The sequence below is a fragment of the Ranitomeya variabilis genome, chromosome 4 (genome assembly GCF_051348905.1).
Source record: "Ranitomeya variabilis isolate aRanVar5 chromosome 4, aRanVar5.hap1, whole genome shotgun sequence".
NCBI classification, from domain to species: Eukaryota; Metazoa; Chordata; class Amphibia; order Anura; family Dendrobatidae; genus Ranitomeya; species Ranitomeya variabilis.
In genome coordinates this window covers 718,555,777-718,581,052 of record NC_135235.1, presented here as the reverse complement: position 1 = coordinate 718,581,052, position 25,276 = coordinate 718,555,777, and the positions used below count along the sequence as shown (strand labels likewise).

The 25,276-nt window shown below is 43.2% G+C and overlaps 2 protein-coding genes across 2 annotated transcripts in view; one reads left to right on the top strand and one right to left on the bottom strand.

Moving 5' to 3' along the window:
• The window catches only part of LOC143766586 (uncharacterized), a 327,061-nt gene extending 323,725 nt beyond the window's left edge, over window positions 1–3,336 (top strand). Inside the window, exon 7 of the mRNA XM_077254373.1 lies at window positions 1,067–3,336. Within this exon, the coding sequence (XP_077110488.1) occupies window positions 1,067–3,180 (2,114 nt within the window). The 3' untranslated portion in view covers window positions 3,181–3,336. The remainder of the gene's footprint in view (window positions 1–1,066) is intronic.
• LOC143766587 (uncharacterized) overlaps window positions 1–25,276 on the bottom strand; it is a 925,271-nt gene that overhangs the window by 762,817 nt on the left and 137,178 nt on the right. The gene's annotated exons all lie outside the window — the stretch shown is intronic.

Sequence of the window (25,276 nt, the reverse complement as noted above, 5' to 3'; positions counted from 1 at the left end):
AAGGCTGTATCTGGCACCTTTTGACAATATGCTTCAAACTTTAGTAGGGTTCGGTGCTTTCTAATTGGCTTAAGCAGGTAGCAGATTGCTCCAGCTGGACAGCACACAACCCCACACTGCCAGACTGGATGTTACCACTGGTCTCAGACACCCTAATCTTAGTGGCTGGACAGAGCCAGCACCAACCAGAGCTTCTAGTTTCGACGTCACCTCTATTACCAGCAACGCCTGCACAATAAATAAGGCGCTGCCTGGTGATATAATCAAACATTGCAGTAGCAGATTCCAGTGGAGAGGGGAAACACCATTTGCAGATGCCCTAATATAACAAAATTACAGAAAACTAAAGCAGTAAAAATCCCCATAAAGTGACTCCATTTTGGAAATTATAACCCTCAGTAAATTATTCTATGGGAGTAGTGACGATTTTGACTCCACTCCCACTTTACAGAAATTAGCTTGCACTGGATGTTGCAACGTGAAAATTGCACATTTGCCATCTTATTATCCAACACATAGTGCCCAGATTGTGCTCCAGGAGACACACGCATCGTAAATTAAATGGATTCTTCTCACTATAGTAATGGCAAATATATGGATGCTAAATGTGGGTTGGGCACACTACAAAGCTCAGAAGTGAGAGGAAATTTGACTTTGGGAGAGCGGATATTGCTGGATTGGTTACATATTACTTTTCAAGAGGTTTTGAGCCACAAATAATGTGGGAACCTTTTGTTTTTTTCCACTGGCAGATGAAGGGACCTTAGTGGTGTCTTGTATTTCGTGAGATAAGTAGAAGTTTTATTGGTATAATTTACACCTACATAACATTGTTGGTGGCTTTTTATTCCATGTTTGGGAGGCAGAATGAACAAACAGTTGAACACCACGCTCCACTGGTTCATACCATGAGGCTTTCGATTAGACTGAACTGTCATTGTCTTGGTGAATAATTCAGTATTTTTAAAAAGCTTGTAACTTTTACGGACAGCTTTAAGTAGAAATGTTCAAAAGTATAAAATTTGAGGATATTTTATTCAAAATTATTAATTGGTTTTATTTTTAGCAGATGGCTGTACCAGGAGATCAGAGGGACAGCTGACATCTTCAGTTTGTAAATCAGATGATCTTGATAATACACAGGATACAATTGAAGTGAATGCCATTACTCCAGATATACCATCATCCCTTCATAGCAAAGATCTGTCATCTGATCCTTTGAAACAGATTCTGTCTTCTGATTCATTACCAACTACTAAGGAATATCAAGATAACAATATAAGCATTAAAAAACTAACTGGTTCAAAAGGAAAGAAGCCATTTTCATATTCAGAATATGGAAATAGTTTTCTCAAAAATAGTTTTTTAAAACATGAAAAAATTCACATAACAGAGACAAGATTTTCATGTTCAGAATGTAGGAAATGTGTTAACCAGAAATCCGATTTGGTTAAGCACCAGAGAATTCACACAGGGGAGAAGCCTTTTTCCTGTTCAGAATGTGGGAAATGTTTTATCGAGAAATCGGATTTGGTTAAACACCAAAGAACTCACACAGGGGAGAAGCCTTTTTCCTGTTCAGGATGTGGGAAATGTTTTATCCAGAAATCAGATTTGATTAAGCACCAAAGAACTCACACAGGGAAGAAGTCTTTTTGCTGTTCAGAATGTGGGAAATGTTTTGTAGATAAATCACGTCTTGTTAATCATCAGAGAACTCACACAGGGGAGAAGCCTTTTTCCTGTTCAGAATGTGGGAAATGTTTTAACCAGAAATCAGATTTGGTTAATCACCATAGAACTCACACAGGGGATAAGCCTTTTTCCTGTTCAGGATGTGGGAAATGTTTTATCCAGAAATCAGATTTGATTAAGCACCAAAGAACTCACACAGGGAAGAAGTCTTTTTGCTGTTCAGAATGTGGGAAATGTTTTAACCAGAAATCAAATTTTATTAATCATCAGAGAACTCACACAGGGGAGAAGCCTTTTTCCTGTTCAGAATGTGGGAAATGTTTTAACCAGAAATCAAATTTTATTAATCATCAGAGAACTCACACAGGGGAGAAGCCTTTTTCCTGTTCAGAATGTGAGAAATGTTTTAACCAGAAATCAGATTTGGTTAATCACCATAGAACTCACACAGGGGATAAGCCTTTTTCCTGTTCAGGATGTGGGAAATGTTTTATCCAGAAATCAGATTTGATTAAGCACCAAAGAACTCACACAGGGAAGAAGTCTTTTTGCTGTTCAGAATGTGGGAAATGTTTTGTAGATAAATCACGTCTTGTTAATCATCAGATAACTCACACAGGGGAGAAGCCTTTTTCCTGTTCAGAATGTGGGAAATGTTTTAACCAGAAATCAGATTTGGTTAATCACCATAGAACTCACACAGGGGATAAGCCTTTTTCATGTTCAGAATGTGGGAAATGTTTTAACTACAAATCACATTTTGTTAAGCACCAGAGAACTCACACAGGGGAGAAGCCTTTTTCCTGTTCAGAATGTGGAAAATGTTTTATCCAGAAATCAGATTTGGTTAAGCACCAGAGAACTCACACAGGGGAGAAGCCTTTTTCCTGTTCAGAATGTGGGAAATGTTTTAATGATAAATCAAGGTTTGTTAAGCACCAGAGAACTCACGCAGGGGAGAAGCCTTTTTCCTGTTCAGAATGTGGGAAATGTTATATCCAGAAATCAGATTTGGTTAAGCACCAAAGAACGCACACAGGGGAGAAGCCTTTTTCCTGTTCAGAATGTGGGAAATGTTATATCGAGAAATCAAATTTTGTTAAGCACCAGAGAACTCACACAGGGGAGAAGCCTTTTTCCTGTTCAGAATGTGGGAAATGTTTTAACCAGAAATCAAATGTTATTAATCATCAGAGAACTCACACAGGGGAGAAGCCTTTTTCATGTTCAGAATGTGGGAAATGTTTTAACCAGAAATCAAATTTTGTTACGCACCAGAGAACTCACACAGGGGAGAAGCCTTTTTCCTGTTCAGAATGTGGGAAATGTTTTAACCTGAAATCAAATCTTATTAGTCATCAGAGAACTCACACAGGGGAGAAGCCTTTTTCATGTTCAGAATGTGGGAAATGTTTTAACCAGAAATCAAGTCTTGTTAATCATCAGAGAACTCACACAAGGGAGAAGCCTTTTTCATGTTATTAATGTGGGGAATCCTTTCCACTGAAATCAACTCTTAATAAACATCAGGGAAATCACACAGGGGAGAAGTCTTTTTCATGTTCAAAATGTTGGAAATATTTTAACTGAAAATTATATCTTCTTAAAGGGGTTGACCACTGCTAGGACAACCTCTTGTCATTCCTCATGTTTGGCCATGTTAAAATATAAACACTCATTGTACAAGAATGATCTGTACTAAATATGTTGAACAGCCATATCGGAGTGAGCTGCCATCTTGGAAAACCTTTCGTTAACTAGCTTTGCAGCTATTGAAATGCCGTTATCGGAGCTCTAGCCAGAATGGAGACATAAAATGACATCAAAGTCATTAGCATGTATGGTTGGCATGCACAAAGGTTGATAGGAGGAGCTGCAGGGCATTGTGAGAGTGAATAAGTGGTGTCATATGGTAGTACGTAGTGTCTGTGACAAGGACAATACCGTTGTCAATATGTGAAGAGTTATGTGAGTAACGACATTAGTTAACCCCTTCCTCACCTGTGACACAGTGTATGCGTCATGAAAGTCGGTGCCAATCCGACCTGTGATGCATATGCTGCGTCACAGAATGATCGCTTCCCTGCAGGCTGGGTGAAAGGGTTAACTGTAATTTCACCCGACCTGCAGGGACAGAGGGAGAGAGACTTCAGCCGGGGGGGGGTGGCTTTGCCCCCACGTGGCTACGATCACTCTGATTGGCTGTTTCACTTTCAACAGCCAATCGGAGCAATTTGTAATGTTTCACCAGTGAAACATGCTGAAATATTACAATCCAGCCATGGCCAATGCTGCAATATCATCGGCCATGGCTGGAGACCCCGATCCACCACCGACTGACAGCGGCGATCTGCCACCGCCGTCAGCCCTCCTTTCCCCTCCATCCTGTCCTCCACCCCATCCTGTCCTCCGTCCCCCCGCTGTCTGATCTCACCCCCTCTGTCTTCCGAGTCCTGGCATCCCTCCCAGTGCCGGCGGTCTTTAGCGATGGGCACCGCCATCTTCCAAAATGCCGGCCGGCAGATTCATTCATTCCCGAGGTACATTTTGATCACTGTGATAGAACGTATCACAGTGATCAAAATAAAAAAATAGTAAATAACCCCCCCTTTATCACCCCCACAGGGTTAGAACTAGGGTTAGGGTTAGAATTAGGGTTAGGGTTAGAACTAAGGTTAGATTTAGGGTTAGGCTTAGAATTAGGGTTAGGGTTTGAACTAGGGTTAGGGTTGGAACTAGGGTTAGGGTTAGAATTAGGGTTAGGGTTAGAATTAGTGTTAGGGTTAGAATTAGGGTTAGAACTAGGGTTAGGGTTAGAACTAGGGTTAGAATTAGGGTTAGGGATAGAATTAGGGTTAGATTTAGGGTTAGTATTAGGGTTAGAACTAGGGTTAGGGTTAGAATTAGGGTTAGAATTAGTGTTAGGGTTAGAATGAGGGTTAGGGTTAAAATTAGGGTTAGAATTATGGTTAGGGTTAGATTTATGGTTAGAATTATGGTTAGATTTAGGGTTAGAATTAGGGTTGGAATTAGGTTTAGGGTTGGAATTAGGGTATGTGCACACGGTGCGGATTTGGCTGCGGATTTGCAGCAGTTTTCCATGCGTTGTACAGTACCATGTAAACCTATGGAAAACCAAATCCGCTGTGCCCATGATGCTGAAAATACCGTGAGGAAATGCTGAGTTGTATTTTCCTCAGCATGTCAATTCTTTGTGTGGATTCCGCAGCATTTTACACCTGCTCCTCAATAGGAATCCGCAGGTGTAAAACCGCAGGTGAAATTCTCACAAAAAACGGTGCGGAAAAATCCACACACGAATCCGCAACGTTGGCACATAGCATTAGGGTTAGGGTTGGAATTAGAGTTAGGGTTGGAATTAGGGTATGTGCACACGGTGCGGATTTGGCTGCGGATCCGCAGCGGATTGGCCGCTGCTTATTTGCAGCAGTTTTCAATGTGTTGTACAGTACCATGTAAACCTATGGAAAACAAAATCCGCTGTGCCCATGGTGCGGAAAATACCGTGCGGCAACACTGAGTTGTATTTTCCGCAGCATGTCAATTCTTTGTGCGGATTCCGCAGCGTTTTACACCTGCTCCTCAATAGGAAAAAAAAACGGTGCGGAAAAATCCGCACACGAATCCGCAATGTTGGTACATAGCCTTAGGGTTAGGGTTGGAATTAGGGTTGGGATTAGAGTTGGGGTTGGGATTAGGGTTAAGATTAGGGTTGCGTTGGAATTAGGGTTAGGCTTGTGGTTAGGGTTGGGATTAGGGTTAGGGGTGTGTTGGGGAAGTGTTGTGGTTAGGGTTGGGATTAGAGTTGGGATTAGGGTTAAGATTACGGTTAGGGGTGTGTTAGAATTAGGGTTAGGCTTGTAGTTAGGTTTGGGATAAGGGTTAGGGGTGTGTTGGGGTTAGGGTTATGGTTAGGGTTGGGATTAGGGTTAGGGGTGTGTTGGGATTAGGGTTGGGATTAGGGTTAGGGGTGTGTTGGGGTTAGGGTTGTGATTAGGTTTATGGTTAGGGTTGGGATTAGGGTTAGGGGTGTGTTGGAGTTAGAATTGAGGGGTTTCCACTGTTTAGGCACATCAGGGGGTCCCAAACGAGACATGGCTCCACCATTTATTTCAGCCAATCTTGTGTTCAAAAAGTCAAACGGTGCTCCCTCCCTTCCGAGCCCCATTGTGCGCCCAAACAGTGGTTTACCCAAACATATGGGGCATAAGCGTACTCTGGAAAAATTGCACAACTTTGGGGGTCTAATTTTTCCTGTTACCCTTTGGAAAATAAAAAATTGGGGGCTAAACATTTATTTTTGTGGGGAACAAAATTTATTTTTTATTTTCACGGCTCTACGTTGTAAAATTCTGCGAACCACTTGGGAGTTCAAAGTGCTCACCACACATCTAGATAAGTTCCTTGGGGGGTCTAGTTCCCAAAATGGGGTCACTTCGGGGGGTTTCTACTGTTCAGGCACATCAGGGGCTCTGCAAACCTAACATGATGCCCGCAGACCATTCCATCACCAAACATAGATGACACTAGCACACCCGCGTTAGCCACTGATAGCCAGGGCCATATTTGCCACTAGGCACGTGAGGGCACGTGCCTAGGGCGCCAGGATGCGGGGGGCGGCACCTGAGCAAGGGTTTTTTTTTTAAAGCCTGGGGTCAACTGAGCCATGCATACAAGGATGTGAGGGAGGAGCAGAGCCACGCATTCAAGGATGGGAGGGGGGAGCAGAGCCAAACAAACAAGATGGAAGGGGGGAGCAGTGCCAAGCATACAAGATGGGAGGGGGGAGCCATGCATAAAACGGGAAGCCACACATGATGGACAGTGATCAGGGAACAATACATACCCGGCTTATACTCGAGTCGATAAGCTTACCCAGTTTTTTGAGGCAAAATTAGGTGCCTCGGCTTATACTCGGGTCAGATTATACTCGAGTATATACGGTATGTAATATATAAACATGTACAGTGGGGCAAAAAAGTATTTAGTCAGTCAGCAATAGTGCAAGTTCCACCACTTAAAAAGATGAGAGGCGTCTGTAATTTACATCATAGGTAGACCTCAACTATGGGAGACAAACTGAGAAAAAAAAATCCAGAAAATCACATTGTCTGTTTTTCTAACATTTTATTTGCATATTATGGTGGAAAATAAGTGTTTGGTCAGAAACAAACAATCAAGATTTCTGGCTCTCACAGACCTGTAACTTCTTCTTTAAGAGTCTCCTCTTTCCTCCCCTCATTACCTGTATTAATGGCACCTGTTTAAACTTGTTATCAGTATAAAAAGACACCTGTGCACACCCTCAAACAGTCTGACTCCAAACTCCACTATGGTGAAGACCAAAGAGCTGTCAAAGGACACCAGAAACAAAATTGTAGCCCTGCACCAGGCTGGGAAGACTGAATCTGCAATAGCCAACCAGCTTGGAGTGAAGAAATCAACAGTGGGAGCAATAATTAGAAAATGGAAGACATACAAGACCACTGATAATCTCCCTCGATCTGGGGCTCCACACAAAATCCCACCCCGTGGGGTCAGAATGATCACAAGAACGGTGAGCAAAAATCCCAGAACCACACGGGGGGACCTAGTGAATGAACTGCAGAGAGCTGGGACCAATGTAACAAGGCCTACCATAAGTAACACACTACGCCACCATGGACTCAGATCCTGCAGTGCCAGACGTGTCCCACTGCTTAAGCCAGTACATGTCCGGGCCCGTCTGAAGTTTGCTAGAGAGCATTTGGATGATCCAGAGGAGTTTTGGGAGAATGTCCTATGGTCTGATGAAACCAAACTGGAACTGTTTGGTAGAAACACAACTTGTCGTGTTTGGAGGAAAAAGAATACTGAGTTGCATCCTTCAAACACCATACCTACTGTAAAGCATGCTGGTGGAAACATCATGCTTTGGGGCTGTTTCTCTGCAAAGAGGCCAGGATGACTGATCCGGGTTCATGAAAGAATGAATGGGGCCATGTATCGTGAGATTTTGAGTGCAAACCTCCTTCCATCAGCAAGGGCATTGAAGATGAAACGTGGCTGGGTCTTTCAACATGACAATGATCCAAAGCACACCACCAGGGCAACGAAGGAGTGGCTTCGTAAGAAGCATTTCAAGGTCCTGGAGTGGCCTAGCCAGTCTCCAGATCTCAACCCTATAGAAAACCTTTGGAGGGAGTTGAAAGTCCGTGTTGCCAAGCGAAAAGCCAAAAACATCACTGCTCTAGAGGAGATCTGCATGGGGGAATGGGCCAACATACCAACAACAGTGTGTGGCAACCTTGTGAAGACTTACAGAAAACGTTTGACCTCTGTCATTGCCAACAAAGGATATATTACAAAGTATTGAGATGAAATTTTGTTTCTGACCAAATACTTATTTTCCACCATAATATGCAAATAAAATGTTAAAAAAACAGACAATGTGATTTTCTGGATTTTTTTGTCTCAGTTTGTCTCCCATAGTTGAGGTCTACCTATGATGTAAATTACAGACGCCTCTCATCTTTTTAAGTGGTGGAACTTGCACTATTGCTGACTGACTAAATACTTTTTTGCCCCACTGTATTTGTGTGTGGCTATATCTATATAGCTTTGTCGCCATAAAACGAGGGGGGCCCAGACACAGTTCTTGCACAGGGGCCCCAAGCTGTCAGTGTCCGCCCCTGCCCAGGTAACAATTGTACTTGCATCTTACAGAAGTGAGTACAATTGAGGCTCTGACTGCCGGGTCAGAGCGATGTGAGCAGCATGATCGGATCATGTGATCACGCTGCTGACGTCGCTCACTCGCGCTGCAGAGGCGAACAATAGTGGTAAGTGCTCTAGTTGAGCAAAAGACACCGAAGATTAAGTGCACGGGAGGGGGAGACAATTTGAGTTGGGATGGGGGGATTTATTATGTGTGGGGAGAACTGGAGTGGGGATGGGGGTGCTTAATGTGTGGGGTGAGATTTAAGGGCACAAAATGAAGAGCAAAGGGGGAGATGGGGAAACAGTACTGGGGGAATGGGGGCATGTATGAGTAAACAGTACTGGGGGAATGAGGGGCATGTATGCGGAAACAGTATGGGGGATGGGTGCAGACATGTGGAGCGACGGGGGAATGTATGTGGACACAGTATGAGTAGCGATGTGAAAAATGTATGTGGACAGAGTACGGGGAGTGAGGGTGATGGGATGTGTGCAGACACAGTATGGGGAGTCAGGTGAGCAGGCAGTATAGAAAGTGAGGGGGGAAGTATATGAGGAGACAGTATGGTGAACAGGAGGGATGTGAGAGGAGACAGTATGGGGGGAAAAAAGTGAGTGGGCACAGAATAGAAAGTGAGTAGTGGGTTTGTAGCATGGGGGGACAGTGTAATGGCACAGTCAGGAAAGGACAGTATACCAAGGAGGGGGTGTGTGATGAGAGTACAGTGTAAATACTGAGCCCTATAGGGGGGGACACAGTGTGAGAGGACAGTGTGAAGAGGGGGCCAGTATGGAAAGGAGAGGTCAGTGTGAAGAGCATGTACCATAAGAGGGACAGTGTGGGGGGTCATATTTTGTGCAGGCAATATAGTGAGGGGCAATTTTTTATTCAGGAGCATTATAATGACACTTGTATCTTTAAGGGCATCATGTGGAGATTTTCTGCAAAAGAGCGGAGAAGATGGAAGTCTGCAGAGACGAGCTGTGGATGAGAAAACTCATCATGAGGTCTGGACAAGATGAAGAAAAGAAGGAGAACGACTCCAGAGACGACATCATCTAAAAGGTACCTGGATGTAAATGTTATTTGTGATACTAACTAACTCTCATGTTCTTATTTATATTAGGAGCATTAAAGGGAATGTCCAGGTTTGTAATGAGTCTGCAGTCATTATTTGTGACTGCAGACTTCTGAATTCTCACAGTGCGCACTGCACGCTGTCAGGATTCTCTCGTGCTGGCGATTTACATACTTGCGGTCATGCGCTGACTAGACATGTGGCCTCACTCAATGAAAATGAACTGAGCGAGGTCGGGCACGTCTAGTCGGAATGTGTTCAGAAGTATACAAATTACATACTTGTGCTGACATCACTGTCCACCGGCAAGGGAGAATCCTAAAAGTGTGCAGTGCATTAGTTGTGAAAATTCAGAAGCCTGCGATGTTAGGATTCAGCGCTGCAGGTTCCAGTAGTCGTCACATGGACACTTCACTCATATGTCACTTTCATACTTGTGGTCCTGTGACAATGAGCTTCTCTTCCTGCTTCTCTGTTTTTCACTGAATATTGAGAACATTAGGGAGACGAGGTCGTTGGTACATGACTAAGCGTGCAAATCGCATATGTCCTTGGGAAGGGGGGGCGCCAAAACGGATTCTTGCCCCGGTGCCAGAAACCCTAGATACACCTCTGCCTGTATGCTACTTCGAGCGGTGATTAACGGGTCCGGTGGAGGGATGTCTGTGCACAAGCAGTGAAGCAGGGACTGAGGGTGTGCACAGAGAGAGAATAAAGACCCGCAGACTGCCCGTCCCAGTCTACGCTGTAGCCTGGAGCCTCATTATCAGAGGAATATGTCTGTTAAAGGGAGTCTGTCACCCCAAAAATCGTATATGAGATAAGGCCACCAGCATCAGAGGCTTATCTACAGCATTCTGTAATGCTGTAGATAAGCCCACGATGTATCCTGAAAGGTAAGAAAAACAGGTTATATTATACTCACCCAGAGGCGTTCCCGCTGCGGTCCCGCAGAGTGTTTGGGGTGGAGCCTAGAAAAGGCTATCAGAGTACTGCAGTGCTCAGGCGCCGGGCCTCTCTGACCTTTCCCGGCGCCTGCGCACTGCAGTACTTTGCTCTGCCCTCAAAGTAAGGGCAGACAAAGTATGCCTGCGCCAGAGCCGCTGCGTGAAGACAAGAAGAAGATGTCATCTGATGAAGATAGGAGGCGCTAGACCAGACCGCGACGGGACCGCCCCTGGATGAGTATAATATAACCTGTTTTTCTTACCTTTCAGGATACATTACAGAATGCTGTAGATAAGCCCCTGATGCCGGTGGCGTTATCTCATATACCATTTTTGGGGTGACAGATTCCCTTTAATAAATTGTTTTTCTAAAGCTTTATAGTGTAGTTTTAGGTCAGGGAGGGATGGTTAGGGATGAGCTAGCAAGGTGCAGGGACAGGTAGTGATGGCTACTTGCGGACATGTGCGGCATTTGCGGTTTTACACTTGCGGTGAGACAAAAACACTGCTGGCAGTGTTTTTTTACCATTGCTGCAAGTACCGCATTTGCCGGATCACAGGAAAACGGCAAGTGCCGCACATGTCCGCAAGTCCCATAGGGAATGAATGAGGCCGAACGCAGCAGATGCGGAAAAACTGCTGGATCTGCTGCAAAAGGCTACTTTCACATCAGCGATTTTTGCCAAAACCAAAGTCACTGCCGATAGTGTCATACTCACCATTGGGGGAGGCAAAACTAAAAGTGCCTAGGGCAGCAGAAACGCTAAATAAGGCCCTGCTGATAGCCTTTTATACGCTAGGCTCCACCCCAAACACACGCCCAGTCGGGTGAGACATCGCCCACGGGCCCATCCGGAGTTGCCACATCACCAGACCAGCTAACGTCCGGCTACCAATGAGAATCCGCCACATCATGAACATGCTCAGTAAGGTGATCTCTGGACTAAGACTCCAGAGCACTAGACTGCACCTGTACATCACTGGTTATCATAGACTTGGCTGAAGAGCCAGCAGTAACCAAAGGTATACCATGAGTCTGAGCAAGACGCTGGGACCGACGTCTGTGCTGAGCAGCAGTCGCAGCAGCCGAACCAGAATGGGAGACCATAGTACCAGATAATGCTTGGGATCTATCCCGCACAGCGGGAGAATCCCGGCGGCTAACATTGGGTGTGGAAATTTAAAGACCCCTTTAAATTTTTCACTTTTTGTTTAATTGCAGCCATTTCGTAAATTAAAAAAAGTTCATTTTTTTCTCATTAATGTACACTCTGCGCCCCATCTTGACTGAAAAAAAACAGAAATGTAGACATTTTTGCAAATTTATTAAGAATGAAAAACTAAACTGAAATATACATGGTCTTAAGTATTCAGACCCTTTGCTCAGTATTGAGTAGAAGCACCTTTTGAGCTAGTACAGCCATGAGTTTTCTTGGGAATAATGCATTACGTTTTTCACATCTGGATTTGGGGAACCTCTGCCATTCTTCCTTGCAGATCCTCTCCAGGTCTGTCAAGTTAGACGGTGGACAGCCCTTTTCAGGTCTCTCCAGAGATACTCAATTGGGTTTAGGTCAGGACTCTGGCTGGGCCAGTCAAGAAAAGTCACAGAGTTGTTCTTTGTTATTTTAGCTGTCTGCTTAGGGTCATTATCTTGTTGGAAGGTGAACCTTCGGCCAAGTCAGAGAATCTTATTTCTCATAGTTTGGGAGTCCTTCATGTGTTTTTTTAGCAAACTCCATGCGGGCTTTCATATGTCTTGCACTGAGGAGAGGCTTCTGTTTTGCAGTAACGGTGACCGCTCAGTACAGGAAGAATATGTAATGCCGGGAGAAGCAGGGACTGCACCGCGCCAGGAGCAGGTGAGTATACGAGGAAGGGGGAGCGCTGCGCGATATTCACCTCTCCTCGTTCCGGTGCGGCTCCATCTTCAGCGTCCTCTGGCTGTGACGCTCAGGTCAGAGAGCGTGATGACGTGGTCAGTGCGCGCCCTCTGCTGAACGTCAGTGCTGAAGACGGAGCCGCACCCGAACGAGGAGCAGGTGAAAGTGCCGGGGTCCTGAGCGACGGAGAGGTGAGTATGTGATTTTTTTTTTTTTTTTAATAGCAGCCACAGCATATGGGGCAAGTGACTGTATGGAGCATCTTATGGGGCCATAACGTTAGTGCAGCACTATAAGGGGCATGTGACTGTATGGAGCATCTTATGGGGCCATAACGTTTGTGCAGCACTATAAGGTGCAAGTGACTGTATGGATCATCATATGGGGCCATAACGTTTGTGCAGCACTATATGGGGCAAGTGACTGTATGGAGCATCTTATGGGGCCATAACGTTTGTGCAGCATTATATTGGGCAAATGTGTCTATGGAGCATCTTATGGGGCCCTTATTACCCTTTATGCAGGATTATATGGGGCATATTTTAATATGGAGCATTTAATGGGGCCCTCAAACTTTATGGAGCATTATATGGGGCTCCTGATTCAATATGGATATTCAAAAACACTTAACCTACTGATGTCTCAATTAATTTTACTTTTATTGGTATCTATTTTTACTTTTGACATTTACCGGTAGCTGCTGCATTTTCCACCCTAGGCTTATACTCGAGTCATTAAGTTTTCCCAGTTTTTTTGTGGCAAATTTAGGGGGGGTCGGCTTATACTTGGGTCGGCTTATACTCGAGTATATACGGTATTCAAATAAAACGCAGTAGCTAAAGTCAACATTTTAATATGTTGGGTCATATTGACCCGAAACAGTACAAGTGTATAGTAAATGTGATCAAAACAGCAGGGTTAATGTGTTCCCGAACTCTCACTGTTAGTTGTCTAGTTGTGAGTCCTAGTGATCAGCGAGTATACTCGTAACTCAAGATTTCCCGAGCATGCTTGGGTGATCTCCGAGTATTTGGATGTGCTAGGAGATTTAGTTTATGTTGACGTAGCTGCATGATTTGCCGTCTGCTAGCCAGACTGAATACATGTGGGGGTTGCCTGTTTGTTAGATAATCCCCCCATGTATTCAGCCTGTCTAGCAGCCAGAAGTCATGCAGCTACGGTGACAGAAACTAAATCTCTGAGCACATCCAAGTACTCGGAGATCAACTGAGCATGCTCGGGAACTCTTGAGTAACAAGTACACTCGCTCATCACTAATGAGTCAAACATAAATCTTAAGACATGGACTAGTAACGTAATAAATGATCGTCCTAGTAGAACAAGTGATATCATGTTGTATCTTAAAAGTTCATGTCCAGTTGAGTCCGAGAATACATTAGTTCTTTCAATATTTGGACCCGCTACACACTTACCACATGGTGTGCAACCAAGAGGAGGGAGAGCATTGTTAAAAAAAATGGCCCTTTCATTTGTATAATGACTGCTGACCAGGTGATCCCAGATTTTTTTTTTGACAGACAATAAGTAATACTAGGTGGTTTTAGTAAATATTGGGATAAAGTCGCATCAGCTAATAAAATAGTCCACAATCTTTCTAGGCATTGTCTCATCATGGATGAATGAGTACGATGGTTTGTAATAAACCGTATTACATTTGTCGGGGATGATATACGAGGGGTATATAGTAATTGTTCTCCAAATCTATTCTTAGCTCTATAATATGCTCTCTTTATACTTCAATGGCTAAAGCGTCATTCACAAAATCTGGTTTCATGATCTTTAGCTTGTGTTTCAAAATCCGCCTCAGTTGAGCATAATCTTTTAAGGCACAAAAATGGACCCACTGGAATCGATAAGGGAACTTGGATGAAACTAAGAAGAGAGCAGTAGTGCATTTACTGATGTGGGTTTTCTGTAAATGCCAGTCTACAACCTATTCATAGTGTCTCTCTTATAATGTCCAAAAAAATCAATCACCTATGAGTCATATTGATATGTCAGATGTATGTTTATGCAATTGTTGTTAAGAAATGACATAAAGCTGTGTAACTCCTCGAATGAACCCTTCCAGATGAGGAGGATGTTGTCGATGTACCGCTCCCAAAACAAGACATGGTCCATCCATGTGTAGTGATATGACAGGAAGTGGTCCCTCTCCCACAGCCGTAGGAACAGGTTGGCACGTGAGGGTGCGTAGGTAGCTCGGAATAGCCATGCCCTGGAGCTACAGGTAGAAGCACCCCTTGAAAACAAAGATATTACGTGTCAAACTAAATTCCAAATTCATCACTGAGTCACCAGTATCACAAATAAAAGATGGTAAACATTCAACTAGAGGCTGTAGTTTGGCATAAATTAATTTACATGCGATCAAGGGTTTTTATAAATGAGGCACACTTAAGGGCAAAACATGTAAACATGCCCAAACCAGTAAAATGTTTAATAACCCAAACAACTCACAAACGTTAATCAGTTTATTAACACAACTAATGTTATTTACAAGATAGAGTGTACCAACTGCCAACTATCGTACATAAGCTGCCCTACAAGAAAATCGAAGACTCGTATATCTGAACATATTAGGGATATAGTAAATAATAATAGCAATCGTAATATCTCTACGGCAGCTAAACATTTTATATCTCACCATTCCAGTAATACGTCTTCTCTAAAAGTCACGGGTTTAGAGCAGGGTAGAAATCCTCAGCGAGGAGGAGATGTAAAAAGACGTCTTCCTACGCGTGAGGCTTTTTGGATTTATAATTTAGAAACTAGATTTCCTACCGGCTTAAACAGACGAAACGAGATCATGTTTCATTATTAATGGTGAATTGTTTTTATTTCAATGTATTATTTTAATCCAAGATGAATGTTTTTAACATTGTGTTTTTAACATGTGTTCATACAGACCTTGCAGGACCTTACCATTAAGTCATCTGACACTAGTGGCCTATTTGATTGGTCCGCATGCACTATATGGATCTCATACTGTTGATCACAGTTTAGTTGTGACAAAGATCTATCTATAGATCGAAACGCGTCTCTAGACTTTCACCCTTCTGTGTGCGTCCACATCATCTGAGGATTTTGCCAATTACATGGATTTTAAAATGGATAAAGATTACAATTTTAAGGAGCTGGAACAACCATCTTTCCTTTTCTGGAAAGACGAGGTTCCGCGCACCTGTGGCTGTCGCTGAGCTGGCTGTGGCCATTTAGCCTATTTGTTTTATATACTGGATACATTGGTTTCTCATAGTGTAGGGCCAATGCCAATTCTTTTGTAATGATTCCTTTATCTTTGGCTTTTTTTATCATATGACAAAATTGTGCTGACTATGATAGCGGGGCATTATATGTCAGCTTCTATAACAATCCTTATTTTTATATGGTGGAATGTCTCAGACTCATACAGAGTTTTTGGCAATATCACTATGTTCCCGCCTTTGTTCGCGGGTTTAAAAACAACATTGTCTAATATTTTTAGGTTATTTAGACTGTTGCATTCATCTCTGCTTAAATTCTCTTTTTTAATTGTATAAGGAATTTTCTCAAAGCCTGCGCTGACCAACTGAACGGATAAATCCACACTAGGACAGATAGATGGAGGTGGACGTTTTTTGACCTTGGGGCAATACTAGATGGAATCTTCCTTCCTTTCTCTGTTTTATGATCATGAGCTAATTCTTCCAAGATCTTTGGAGCTTCCTGTTCTGATTCTGTTGGAAACAATTTATGTAAGGATTGGTCATGGAAATGTTTTATAAAGGTCAGAGATCGTGCAAAAAGCTGCAGATCTTTGATACTTGTAAATAAACCAAATTTAATGTCAGGGAAAAAAAGTAAGACCCTTATTAAGGACATCATAATCAGCTTAAGATAATACATGAGTGCTCAAATTAATGACCTCAAATTAATGACTTCCCCTGACGAAGCGGTCTTGGAAACCGCGATACGCGTTGGGTCCTCCCACCACTTGGTCCAGCTCTTTCCACTGGCCGCCCAGGTCACTTTCCTTATTCCAGGTTATTCTTGGGCAATCTTAACACTGCTTGGGTTGCAGTCCTGCCAGGGTTTCAACAGCTGCAATACCTCTCTTTATTTATATCAGTGGCCACCTTGCATGGTGCATTAGGGTTGGGGCCCCCTTTATACTTGGGGCAATATCCACGCATCAGTAGTGCAATGGGGATCTTGTCATCTGCTGGGATTTAGCACACTTAAAGGGCTTACATTCCTCTTATAGTAGTACGTGTATTTCATATGTTACCCAGCAGTATACTTTATTGCATGTGTATATTTGTATTTTTGCCTAGTGCCATGTGGATTAATTTGGTTATATATGCAGATTGTATCATGAGCAGACCCTATGGGGGAGGTTCTTCTGTTTTGTACTGGTTTTAATTGTTTTTAGCATTTGTTACCAATAAAGTTTGTTCCTTTTTCATATATTTGATTGGTGGTGTGCAGATTTTATAGTGGCCTCTTTTCTTCTTTTGGTGGTCATTATTACTAGCCACTTACCTGCACCCTCTCCTTTGAATTAATCAGTATACAGATTGTAGTGCACCAGCAACATTGTCTTAATCAAATTGATGACCTTGTTACGCTTATTGTTAGATGACGGATGGCCTCTATTATGGAATTGACGCTTATATTTACGTCTGAATAAATTATTCCTTTTAAAAATTGTTACAGACAAAGACGTTTCCAGAACTTTGCTCTAGGACGTAGCAGAAGATAATGATTCTGAACTCATATTTTCATGTGTTTGTTGTTTTCTCCGTTATTCGCCGCAGGTCTTTGGGGTCTCGTGTGAATTTAGTAACTTGAGTCTGCTGAATGTTTTTAACCCAAGTATCCACATGTTTACCCGATTGGGAATGAATGGATTCAAGGTCATCTGCTGAGAATTCTGATGTAGCAGATGTACAGTAGCATGTAAAAGTTTGGGCACCCCTGACACCCAGACAATTTTGTGTTTTCCATGAAAACTCATACTTTTATTAATCAAATGAGTTGCAAAATGAATTGAAAATCTAGTCCAGACATTGACAAGGTTCAAAAGAAAGAATTTTATTTGAAATAATAATTTTCTCCTTCAAACTTTGCTTTCATCAAAGAATGCTCCCTTTGCAGCATATACAGCATTGCATGCTTCCAGAAGCCCCTCCCACAAGTTGGTCAAGCTGCTCCCACAGCAGCTCAATGGGGTTGAGATCTGGTGACTGCACTGGCCACTCCATTACAGATAGAATACCAGCTGCCTGCTTCTTTCCTAAATAGTTCTTGCATAATTTGGAGGTGTGCTTTGGGTCATTGTCCTTTTGTAGGACGAAATTGGCTCCAATCAAGCGTAGTCCACAGGGTATGGCATGGCATTGCAAAATGGAGTGATAGCCTTCCTTTTTTAAAATCACTTTTACCTTCTACAAATCTCCCTCTTTACCAGCACCAAAGCAACCCCAGACCATCACCATGTTTAACAGATGGCGTCAGGCACTTTTCCAACATCTTTTCAGTTGTTCCGCGTCTCACAAATGTTCTTCTGTGTGATCCAAACACCTCAAACTTGGATTTGTCTGTCCATAACACTTTTTTCCAATCTTCCTCTGTCCAATGTCTGTGTTCTTTTACCCATATTAATCTTTTCCTTTTATTAGCCAGTCTCAGATCTAGCTTTTTCTTTGCCACTTTGCCCTGAAGGCCAGCATCCCGCAGTCGCCTCTTCACTGTAGACGTTGACACTGGCGTTTTGCTTGTACTATTTAATGAAGCTGCCAGTTGAGGACTTCGATTTCTCAAACTACAGACTCTAATGTACTTGTCTTGTCTTGTTGCTCAGTTGTGCAGCGGGGCCTCCCACTTCTCTTTCTACTCTGGTTAGAGCATGTTTGTGCTCTCCTCTGAAGGGAGTAGTACACACCGTTGTAGGAAATCTTTAGTTTCTTGGCAATTTCTCTCATAGAATAGCCTTCATTTCTAAGAACAAGAATAGACTGTCAAGTTTCACATGAAAGTTATTTTTTTCTGGCCATTTTGAGTTTAATGGAATCGACAAATTTAATGCTCCAGATTGTGAACTAGCTCAAAGGAAGGTCAGGTTTATAGGTTCTCTAATCAGCCAAACTGTTTTCAGCTGTACTAACATACTTGCACAAGGGTTTTCAAGGGTATTCTAACCATCTGTTATCCTTCTTATACAGTTAGCAAACACAAAGTACCATAAGAACACTGGAGTGATGGTTGTTGGAAATGGGCCTCTATACACCTATGAAGATATTGCATTATAAACCAGACATTTGCAGCTAGAATAGTTATTTACCACATTAACAATGTATAGAGTGTATCTCTGAATCATTTAATGTTAGCTTCATTGGAGAAAACTGCTTTTCTTTCAAAAATAAGGAAATTTCTAAGTGACCCTAAACTTTGGAACGGTAGTGTCACGATCGCTGCAGCGTGCCCAATAGCCAGTACACAGCAGGCAGCCTTTCTGGCGACTAATTACCCGAGGTGCAGTACCTAATCTGACCTGAGAGTAAGGGGGGCGCCAGAGAGCTGCAAGTTTTAAGTGGAACTGTAAGCGGGATATACATAAATCCCTGCAGTTCGTGGTATATTGAAGAGCAGTGGGATACCTAGAATAAGCCCCTGCTGTAAACTAAGAGGTCAATAGCCTTGTGTGTTTTTTCATCACATTGTGGAGTGGAGGGATAACTAAGATAAGCCCTCCTGCACATGTGATAGCCGTCTGTTGGCCTAAAGTCACCCCGATCTGTGACGTAGGGGTGACGGTCACGGAGGGAATCGTGACAGGTAGTGTATATATATAAAATGGGCTGATGCAAACATTTAGGCACCCTGAATGGTTAGTACCTAGTAACACCCCCATTTGCAAGTATCACAAGTTGTAAATGCATTTTGTTGCCAGACAAGAGTCTTTGTTTTTTTTAGAGGGTTGATTGTGACTTGTAGGATCGCTACTTCCAACAGGTGGCACTATAGAGTTAAGTCCTCTTTTTCTCAAAAGAGGCAATTTGCATATCTTTTTTTTAGGTATTTTCATGATGTTCACATCAGGGGGCTGTGAGGGCCATTGTAAAACCTTCAGCTTATGCCTTTTGAGGTTGTCTATTGTGGATTGTGACGTGTGTTTAGGATCTTAATCCATTTGTAGAAGCCATCCTCTTTTCACCTTTAGCTTTTTACATTTGGTGTTATGTTTGCATCAATAATTTGTTGAAATTTCATTGAATCCATTCTTCCCTCTACTTGGGAAATGTTCCTCGTGCTATTAGCTGCAACACAACCCAAAGCATGATTGATCCACCTCATGCATGGTTGGGTAGATGTTCTTTTCCTGAAATTCTGTGCCCTTTTTCTCCACACATACCTTTGATCATTGAGGCCAAAAAATTCTATTTTAACCCTATCGGTCCACAGAATACAAAATTCATCAGGCTTGTTTAGATATTCTTTTGCATACTTCTGATGCTGATTTTTATGGTGAGGACGTAGGAGAGGTTTTTTCTGATTACTCTTCCATGAAGGCTACATTTATGCAGGTGTCTCTGAACAGTAGAACAAAGTACCACAACATCGGAGTCTACTAAATCTTTCTGGAGGACTTTTACAGTCATGCGAGGTGCAGATTTGCTCTTCTAGAAATCCTACAAACAGCTCTCACTGAAATTTTGCTTGGTCTTCAAGACCGTACCTTGACCTCCATTGTTCCTGTTAAATGCCATTTCTTAATTACATTTCGAACTGAGGAAATGGCAACTTGAAGAAAACGCTTTGCTATCTTCTAACAGCCTTCTCCTGCTTTGTGAGCCTCCACCATTTTAATTTTCAGAGAGCTAGGCAGCTGCTTAGAAGAACACATGGCTGCTGTTTTTTGGCACAAGGTTAGAGGAGGCTGGGTTTTATAAGGCTGGGAAATTTGCATCACCTGGCCTTTCCTAATCCTAACAATGAGGCTGCCGTCACACTAGCAGTTTCTGGTCAGTATTTTATATCAGTATTTGTAAGCCAAAACCAGGAGTGGAACAATTAGAGGAAAAGTATAATAGAAACATATGCACCACTTCTGTATTTATCACCCACTCCTGGTTTTGGCTTACAAATACTGATGTAAAATACTGACCAAATACTGCTAGTGTGATGGCAGCCAGATACTTAACAAGCCATAACCCTAACAGGCTAATTAAGGTCTGAAACCTTGATCAAAGTTATCTGAGCAGACTAATCTTCAATGGTGCCCACACCCTATAGGCATTGGCCTATTTTCCTTTTTGTCATTTTTAAAATGTAAAAAAATGACACTATATAATGTATTTTTTGCCTAAAATACAAAGGAAATGTGATATCTTTAACTTTAGGCCTTTTAGAGATTTAGAGATCTTTCCATCTTCAACTTGCTTAATTGTTCACAATAACTAATTTTGACCAGGGGTGCCCAAACTTTTACATGTCACTGTAAATGCTTCATCCAGTTGGTGTTCAATATGTAATAGGGTCTTGCTATAAATCTTAATGAAAGTTCCATGATTTTCTTTGAGCTGTTATTGCAAATATTTCCCAATTATTGATTAACTCCTGGTCCTCAATAAGGCTAGGGTCACATTGCATTAGGGCAATCCGTTAAGCGCATAGCGCTAGTGGATTGCGCTAACGCAATGCTTCTCTAGGGTCCGCGTTCGGCGTCCCCGCTAGCGCAGATCCCCGATCTGCACTAGCGCGGAACGGACCTCGGGCGCGCCGCGGACGCTGCAAGCAGCGTCCGAGGTCCGTCACTCAAATGACGCGACATCGCTAGCGCACGCCCAGTGTGGGCGGGCGCTAGCGACGCACTCACCATTATAGGCTATGGCGGTGTTACCGGACTACGTTAACACCGCGTTATGCCGCGATGTAACGTAGTCCGTTAAACGCGGTCACATAACGCAATGTGACCCTAGCCTAAGAGAAGAAGTTCTCACACGTATCCGCAATCCTCTCAGGATTAGTTGTTGGGGAAGATCATTTCCAGGAAAACTTTGTTCCTAAAGGTTTTGGTTCGTTTAAAGAGTAGATTGTTCTATCAAAATGTTAAAATCCTTCATACTCTGAGCCCCAGAGCCGCCAGTTGTTGGTGGTTTGTTATTGGAAACTGGATTTACATGTCCGAGCCAAGACCTGTCCTGGGCTTTGTAGTCCATGGTCTTTAGCAAGACGCCTAGTGCGGAGCAAAGTATAATATTAGGAAGAAGGAAAAATACACAAGATGATAATACTCAGATGGGAATAATAGAGAGGAAATATTGGGGAACAAAACGTGATATTCAGATGGATCCAATCACTGTTTTATAAAAAAATTGCTTACTAAATGAATCAAAACATGGATCAAAGCTTGGCTCCATATACACACTGCTACACTACATACACCTCGTAACCACACTGCTCTGCTCCATAAACCTCGTACACACGGCTCAGACTACATACACCTCATACACATGCAGCTCAGCTTTATACACTACACAAATACATGGCTTCGCTCCGTAAACCTCGCACACACACGCCTCTGCTCCGTACACCTCATACACACGGCTCTGCTCCGTACACCTCATACACACACGGCTCCGCTCCGTACACCTCGTACACACATGGCTCCGCTCCGTACACTGTTGTGAATTTACTTTTTGCTCCCTCTAGTGGTTACTAGTTTTTTGACTCTGGTTTTTCTGTCATTCCTTTTATCCGCACCTGGGTCGTTAGTTAAGGGTGTTGCTATTTAAGCTCCCTGGACCTTCAGTTCAATGCCTGGCAACGTAGTTATCAGAGCTAGTCTGCTGTGCTCTTGTCTACTGATCCTGGTTCCAGTTATATCAGCTAAGTCCGCTTTTTGCTTTTTGCTATTTTGTTTTGGTTTTGTATTTTTGTCCAGCTTGTTCCAAATATATATCCTGACCTTTGCTGGAAGCTCTAGGGGGCTGGTGTTCTCCCCCCGGACCGTTAGACGGTTCGGGGGTTCTTGTATTTCCAGTGTGGATTTTGATAGGGTTTTTGTTGACCATATAAGTTACCTTTCTTTATTCTGCTATCAGTAAGCGGGCCTCTCTGTGCTAAACCCAGCTACCACTGCCCTATGAGCTGGATTTTTGTATTCTGCAGACTTCCACGTTCCTCTGAGACCCTCGCCATTGGGGTCATAACAGTTTGCCAGGCCAGTATTAAATGTTTAATGCATTGCAGAAGAGGGATTATAAGAAAGAAGATTCTGAGTTGTTTTTTTTTTTTTCTTCTTCCCCTTTACCTCAGAGTGGCTATGCTTGCTGCAGACATGAATGTCCAGACCTTGATTACAAGTGTGGACCAGCTGGCTACTCGTGTGCAGGGCATACAAGACTATGTTATCAGTAATCCTAGGTCAGAACCTAAAATACCGATTCCTGAACTGTTTTCCGGAGACAGGTTTAAGTTTAGGAATTTTGTGAATAATTGTAAATTGTTTTTGTCCCTGAGACCCTGTTCATCTGGAGACTCTGCTCAGCAAGTAAAAATTGTTATTTCGTTCTTACGGGGCGACCCTCAGGATTGGGCTTTTTCGCTGGCGCCAGGAGATCCGGCATTGGCTGATATTAATGCGTTTTTTCTGGCGCTCGGTTTACTTTATGAGGAACCCAATCTTGAGATTCAGGCAGAAAAGGCCTTGCTGGCTATGTCTCAGGGGCAGGACGAGGCTGAAGTGTACTGCCAAAAATTTCGGAAATGGTCCGTGCTGACACATTGGAACGAGTGTGCACTGGCCGCTAATTTTAGAAATGGCCTTTCTGAAGCCATTAAGAATGTTATGGTGGGTTTTCCCATTCCCACAGGTCTGAATGATACTATGGCACTGGCTATTCAAATTGACCGGCGGTTGCGGGAGCGCAAAACCGCAAATTCCCTCATGGTGTTGTCTGAACAGACACCTAATTCGGTGCAATGTGATAGAAAAATCGCAAATTCCCTCATGGTGTTGTCTGAACGGACACCTGATTTAATGCAATGTGATAGAATCCTGACAAGAAATGAGCGGAAAATTCATAGACGCCGGAATGGCTTGTGCTACTACTGTGGTGATTCTACACATATTATCTCAGCATGCTCTAAACGTATAGCTAAGGTTGTTAGTCCTGTCACCGTTGGTAATTTGCAACCTAAATTTATTCTGTCTGTAACTTTGATTTGCTCACTGTCGTCTTTTCCTGTCATGGCGTTTGTAGATTCAGGTGCTGCCCTGAGTCTTATGGATCTGTCATTTGCTAAGCACTGTGGTTTTACTCTTGAACCATTAGAAAATCCTATTCCTCTTAGGGGTATTGATGCTACACCATTGGCAGCAAATAAACCGCAGTATTGGACACAGGTTACCATGTGCATGACTCCTGAACACCGCGAGGTGATACGTTTCCTGGTTTTACATAAAATGCATGATTTGGTTGTTTTAGGGCTGCCATGGTTACAGACCCATAATCCAGTCCTGGACTGGAAGGCTATGTCAGTCTCAAGTTGGGGCTGTCGTGGTATTCATGGGGATTCCCTGCCTGTGTCTATTGCTTCTTCTACGCCTTCGGAAGTTCCGGAGTATTTGTCTGATTATCAGGATGTCTTCAGTGAGTCTGAGTCCAGTGCACTGCCTCCTCATAGGGACTGTGACTGTGCTATAGATTTGATCCCAGGCAGTAAATTTCCTAAGGGAAGACTGTTTAATCTGTCGGTACCTGAACATACCGCTATGCGTTCATATATCAAGGAGTCTCTAGAGAAAGGACATATTCGTCCGTCTTCTTCCCCTCTTGGTGCGGGATTCTTTTTTGTGGCTAAAAAGGACGGATCTTTGAGGCCTTGTATTGATTATCGGCTTTTAAATAAGATCACTGTCAAATTTCAGTATCCTTTGCCGCTGTTGTCTGACTTGTTTGCCCGGATTAAAGGTGCCAAGTGGTTCACCAAGATAGATCTTCGTGGTGCGTACAACCTTGTGCGCATTAAGCAAGGTGATGAATGGAAAACCGCATTCAATACGCCCGAAGGTCATTTTGAGTACTTGGTGATGCCTTTTGGGCTCTCCAATGCGCCTTCAGTTTTTCAGTCCTTTATGCATGACATTTTCCGGAAGTATCTGGATAAATTTTTGATAGTTTATCTGGATGATATTTTGGTTTTTTCTGATAATTGGGACTCGCATGTGGAGCAGGTCAGGTTGGTCTTTAAAATTTTGCGTGAAAATTCTTTGTTTGTCAAGGGCTCAAAGTGTCTCTTTGGTGTACAGAAGGTTCCCTTTTTGGGGTTCATTTTTTCCCCTTCTGCTGTGGAGATGGACCCAGTCAAGGTCCGAGCTATTCTTGATTGGACTCAGCCCTCGTCAGTTAAGAGTCTACAGAAGTTCTTGGGTTTCGCTAACTTCTACCGTCGTTTTATCGCTAATTTTTCTAGCATTGTGAAACCTTTGACGGATATGACCAAGAAGGGCTCCGATGTAGCTAACTGGGCTCCTGCTGCCGTGGAGGCTTTCCAGGAGTTGAAACGCCGGTTTACTTCGGCGCCTGTTTTGTGCCAGCCCGATGTCTCACTTCCCTTTCAGGTTGAGGTGGATGCTTCAGAGATTGGAGCAGGGGCCGTTTTGTCGCAGAGAGGCCCTGGTTGCTCTGTTATGAAACCTTGTGCCTTTTTCTCTAGGAAGTTTTCGCCTGCCGAGCGAAATTATGATGTGGGCAATCGGGAGTTGTTGGCCATGAAATGGGCATTTGAGGAGTGGCGTCATTGGCTCGAGGGTGCTAAGCATCGTGTGGTGGTCTTGACTGATCACAAAAATCTGATGTATCTCGAGTCTGCTAAACGCCTTAATCCGAGACAGGCCCGCTGGTCATTGTTTTTCTCCCGCTTTGATTTTGTTGTCTCGTAT